At 41.2% G+C, this 5,664-nt stretch overlaps 1 protein-coding gene across 1 annotated transcript in view; it reads right to left on the bottom strand.

The window, feature by feature from the left end:
• Window positions 1–2,618, bottom strand: part of CHIC2 (cysteine rich hydrophobic domain 2) — a 24,069-nt gene extending 21,451 nt beyond the window's left edge. The window contains exon 1 of the mRNA XM_009277415.1: window positions 2,534–2,618. Within this exon, the coding sequence (XP_009275690.1) occupies window positions 2,534–2,538 (5 nt within the window). The 5' untranslated portion in view covers window positions 2,539–2,618. The remainder of the gene's footprint in view (window positions 1–2,533) is intronic.
• Window positions 2,619–5,664: the final 3,046 nt, after the last annotated feature.

The following is a 5,664-nucleotide window of genomic DNA, read 5'->3' as shown; positions in this document are numbered from 1 at the left end:
ATATAATTAAGGGAATAAAGCAGCTGCCCTAGGAGACTAACAAGGCTGACACTAACTTGGAAAAGAGAAGGCTGAAGGGGGTATATGATCAAAGTGCAAAGATCAGGAAGGCAATGGATAAGGTGAATGATTAACTGTTAATCACCAAATCCCACAACAGAGGGCACTCACTGAAACTAGTCAGAGATTGGTTTAAAACAGAAAAAAGAAAGTGCTTCTTTAAGCTGCAAGTAGCAAAATTCTGGGTTTGTTTCCACTTGAGATTAGTGACGCAGACTGTGCCAACAGATTTGAAGAGAGGTTACACAAGTTTCCTGACAAACAGACACTAAAGAAAAGGTGATGTTGAAGTATACATCACCTCACACAACTGCAGATGCCAGAGAGTACAAGGAGAATGGACACCAGGAACAGCTAGACTTGCATGCAACCCATAAGTAGCAAGGCCTGTTGCTACAGGTTGCAACAGCACGCTGGGCTAGACAGTTTATGAATTTGACGCCATAGGTGATTTTTACATATGGTCTTAAGGAAAAGTAAACAAGTCATCTCCCTGTCATTGACTGCAGGCAGTAGAATCATAGAAACATAGAATCATTTGGGTTGGAAGGGACCATCAAAGATCATCTAGTCCAACCCCCCTGTCACTAGATCAGGTTGCTCAAAGCCCCATCCAACTGGACCTTGACCACTTCCAATGATGGGGCACCCACAACTTCTCTGGGCAAGCTGTTCCAGTGTCTCACCACCCTCATTGTAAAAAATGTCTTCCTTATACCCAACCTAAATCTATGCTCTTTCTGTTTAAAACCATTGCCCCTTGTCCGCTCACTACAGGTCCTGGTAAAAAGTCTTTCTCCATCTTTCTTACAAGCCTCCTTTATATATTGAAAGGCTACAATAAGGTCTCCCTGGAGACCTTACTTACACTTAAGTTACCTAGCATATTTGAGTATTTGTAATTAGAACAGTAGCTCTGTAACTCCTACAAATCCCTCAAAACTGGTGAAGTAACAAATGAAAATTGTTAACCAGAGAAATATATGGCAAGTTTTCCCACTTCAACACAGAAGAAAGAAAATCCCTACTTACTGGAAACATACCTCTACCATTGAAAATCCTGTTGAATACTCCATGACAGGAGGACCATCCACCCTTTCCCCAAAATCCTGAGTGAAACCAACTGCTAAGGCAAAAGTTATGTAAATGTCAGAAAGAAGCATCAGGCCCTATCAGTTAAGCTACTTAAAATTGCCAGTAGGTTGAAGTGGAAACCAAAGCCTGAAAAAAAACCTTGGATCCATATACATTTCATAAGCAGCCAAGCCTGGAGAAGGACTCCAAGCTCAAGATACACAGCTGCCATCAGAAGTCTCAAAACTAAAAGGTAACACCACTTTACTATATAATTAATTCATCAACTCAGACAGATGTCTAAAGAGATGACTCTTCAAAGAATGATCTTCATGTACTTCATGCTTCAACATCCAGAATAGATTTACTATGAATAATGGAATTAAATATAAATTTGAGCAATGAGGGAGTAGCCAACTACAAGGATAATTCAGTCCAAAGCAGCTCCTGTTGCAAGAACTAAAATGAAGCTGAGCCCCTTGACCAAGAGATGAGACAGAATTTCAGCTGTCCCTCTACCCAGAATACTAAGGAAGCCCTTTACTCTGAGGCATGAGCAGGTTAAGTCAAACGCACAGGGAAGTCTCCCTGCTCTCAGTTAAGTCACAAAAAGATGTAATAGCAGGGAAAGCCCTGCTCAGTCTCATGCTGAAGATTGGCTGGGAAATCAGCAGGACAGAAACAAGGCTTTTTTTGTGACTGCATGATCCAAAAGCATTCAAATGTTGACAGCTTCATCAAACACAAGCAAATATTCATAGAGATCACAAAAGCCGTGCCTGACAAAGACAACCCTACTGGAAAAGCTCTAGAGGTATCTGAATTTACAAAGATGCCAAGGCAGAGTGAGGTACGGAAACTTCTGACCAATACAGTTACACTTTGGTGAAGTTATAAGCAAATGAGACTAAGACTCCATACTTGAGGCTTGTGGCAACATTTAATACATGGTGGGGTAGCGAAACTGAAACTTCAAAGCTAACTCAACCAGCTACCAACGTCATTCTGAGCTTTCCATACTACAGTTTTGTCACCATACATGGGCAGTAAAAGAAGGTGACTCCGTACCTTAAAAGCTTTGGTAAGTAATTATGTGACCTCAGTATATTCACTCTTGACTGCATGCTGCAACTTGGAAATTAAAATATTAGAAACTCCACAGAACACCACTGCCCGTTCACTGTAAAGACATAAGAGCTCTGACAAAACAGCAGCAAAGAGTGTCTTAAAATCAAACGCTGGAAATCAGTATTTTGGAGATGCATTTCCTCAGACAGCTGTCCTCATATAGCACTAGATTTCTTTTGTACAATACTTGATCTTCAGTGACACGTACTCTTCTCTGCTTGCTCTATGTCTTTCCCATTCTACATCACGTCTTCAACAGATCCATGCTCACCTCATGCATGAGTACTTTCTTTAACCTTCCTGGAACCTGAAAAAGTGTTTCTTGAACATGACTCTGATTGAAAGGTTCAGCTGAGTTCCTGCCCTTGTGTACAGTGGAGAAAGAAATGGTGAGAGGTGGAAACTTCAAAGTACAGAAGTTGACAGTATGGGACACAGCCAACCTGCAACCTTTTCTCAGCTTGCAGCTCAGATTTTCCTCACCCACGCTATCCTCTTCCTCTTTGTCCTCTATTATGGGGACACTAAACCGTTTTTTCACTGCTCTCAACCATACTCTTTAGTTCCACATGTTCACAACCCTTACAAAATAAATATACGTTCCACAAATCTTAACACTCTCCATCCATAATTCTCACATAGCCCTGTTTTCACTTGTATATCCTTGATACAGAGTGAAGTTCAAAAAGATATAAGCAGACTTAAGTTTAATATTAAAGAAACTGACATGGGTGAAAATATATTTTGTGAGGTTTTTTCCCCTCCAAACAGTCATCTTGCATCAACACACAATGCGCTAAGATGACAAACAGCACAGAAAGGCATTCACTAGCACATCACAACAGCTCTCCATCATAAGCAAAAGACTACACTGCAAAAGACTAATAAATCCAGTATTACTAGCTAATACAGTCTGGTATATATAATGCACATATGCCTCAACTGGTTGAGGAACAGGAAAGCACAAGAAAACAGCCACTGAAAAACACAATCAGACACCTATCACGAATATTCTCTTTGCGATTTCAAACTCATCATGTACCTCTCTTTCCACCCTAATACAATTTTAGAAACAAGTATGAAATACCTTGGACTTTCAATTAAGTTGTAAGTAAAGTTCTATATTTTCTCAGCTTTCAAGTTTCTTGCCATTAGAAGACATCACCTCACGTTATCAGAAACCAGATCAAATATTACTCCTGACTACCGAGCTATCTAAACTCTGCTGGTGTGAAAACAGTTTAATTGAGTATTTAAAAACCAATGTTAAAAAAAAAAAAGATAGTTTTAGAATTGTGTGCAGCATGCTCCAAACAGTGAGTTTAAGAAGAAAACTCTTAGTGCTAACCAAAAGCCCTACACCCCAGAAAGGCAAGGCCTTCATATGTTTTATTTGGATAATATTTACCTGCTTTCCTTTAATTGCTTTTAACTACTCAGCTTAGAAAGGGCTCTCACACACTTCCGTTGTCTGTTGGATGAAATCAAGTAATAGTAAATGTCTTTCTGACATTACTCTGTAGTCATGGAAATGACATATTTCAAACTCAACATTATGACTCCTGTGTAAGATCAGAGAGAATATGACAACAGACTATGAAAGGAGAGCTTCTGTTTAGCTACACACATGGCAGAAGCAGTCAGCAACTCTTTAAACTGCAGAGCCAGGGACAGATCAATCTGGTATTTGCTTAACTGCTGATAATTTTTGTCAGACCTTCACGATGCATACATGCTTTTATACCAGGCAAGACTAATTCATTACATACATAGGACTTGACCTATTCCTTAAATCCGTCAAGTATATGTTCTGACCGTGATCTAACTTTTAATAATAAGCTTCTCGATCAATGACAAAAAAGTTATAGGCTGTACAAAGGTAAAAGTGGCTGATGCTATTTAGCAAACTGTTCACACCTGGCACGATAAAGAGAGTAGATGAAGATCAATTGCCTAATTTTGGAGGTATGTGTTCGTATTTCATTGCTCATCCCAAACCTAAAGAACAAATATTTTAAGGAAGATCTTAAAGTAATAACGAGCTAGTGACCATTAATGAACAATTAATGAGACAATCATCCTTCTTCAACCACAACGCCCTTACTAGTCACAGACACGCTACGCAAGCTTCCTCACAATTCCACTAACGGGCCTTGATCTTGTCTCGCACAACTTACCTTCCAGTATTGGAGAAGAAACCAGTGTTTGCTTCCATTTCAGTTTTTTCTACTTCTGCATTTGCTAGTATGAAAGCTATCGAATTGTGGTTTTGCTCTGTTTACCAGAAACAGGCTAAGGCTACCAGCTTATTTTCAGAGAAGTCATAGGATGGTAACAACTTTTGTTCACAATAAAGAGAGTCATATGCTGAACGCTTCGGCTACATGCTTCTGTTCCTTTATGGGGCCTCCCCAGCCTCCTGCCCATCCACGTCCTTCCAACCCTCCAAACCTCTCTAAGTCTATCAAGTCTTACTTCCTGTTTCCAACCAGACAGCAGACTGCACTGCCCGGCGGTTAGTATTACTTAATGCCAACCAAGTAGTAAAGCAGTAACGTACCACAGTGCCACAAAATTACTCCAAATTTAACCCTGGATTTCTGGACAGGTCAGTATCTGAAAATCATTAGAGTTCATGGGACTCAGAGCAATAGACCACAATACCTTCAACTTTTATGCTTCTATTGCAAGCCTAGTCCTGCTGAACAGTGAATACTAAAAAAAAAGAGTTTGCACTGCTACATTTTGTCTCCAGGTTGATATTTCAGCCTCTGAAACTGTACATCATAGCTGACGACAACTACACTTCAGTAGAGTGAGCCTGACAGAACTGACTGAAGGAAGATACCCTCATCTGCTACATTATTGAGAAGTACTACACTAACTCATGGTCACTTGCTGCTAGATCATCAGAGATACCAAACATTCACAAAACAAAACTCTCAGTGACTCCCACGTTAAACACAGCGAAACAACACATATCAATCACAATTTAACATGAGTTCACATGCGCCTATCTGACTCACGGACACCTTTTCTAGTCCTCAGAGCTATATCAGCAGCCACACATTAAATGGGAGTGGGTAACAGATACATAAACAACCCTAAGCAATAGCCCAGCCGGTCATGTGCTGGCACATACCTGTTATACGCAGGAACACGGGCACCAGGCACCTTACTTCCTGACAGCTCATCACTTTGGACAAATACTTCACATTCCTCTGCCAGTCACAGCCCAAATCAGCCTTGTTTCCTCAGCGCCTCGTTAGAGGTTTGCACCCGCTTGCGAGTCCCAGGCGGCGCCCAGCTGCCCGGCGGGGGCCGAGGAGAGCCCTCTCGCAGTCCCACGGACGTCGGGGGAATGGGGGCGAGGGAAGCAGTACCGGCCCGGCGCTCCCCCCG

The sequence above is a fragment of the Aptenodytes forsteri genome, unplaced genomic scaffold (genome assembly GCF_000699145.1).
Source record: "Aptenodytes forsteri isolate BGI_AS27 unplaced genomic scaffold, ASM69914v1 Scaffold65, whole genome shotgun sequence".
NCBI classification, from domain to species: Eukaryota; Metazoa; Chordata; class Aves; order Sphenisciformes; family Spheniscidae; genus Aptenodytes; species Aptenodytes forsteri.
The sequence above is the reverse complement of the archived record's forward strand: the minus strand, read 5'-3'. Positions and strand labels throughout refer to the sequence as shown.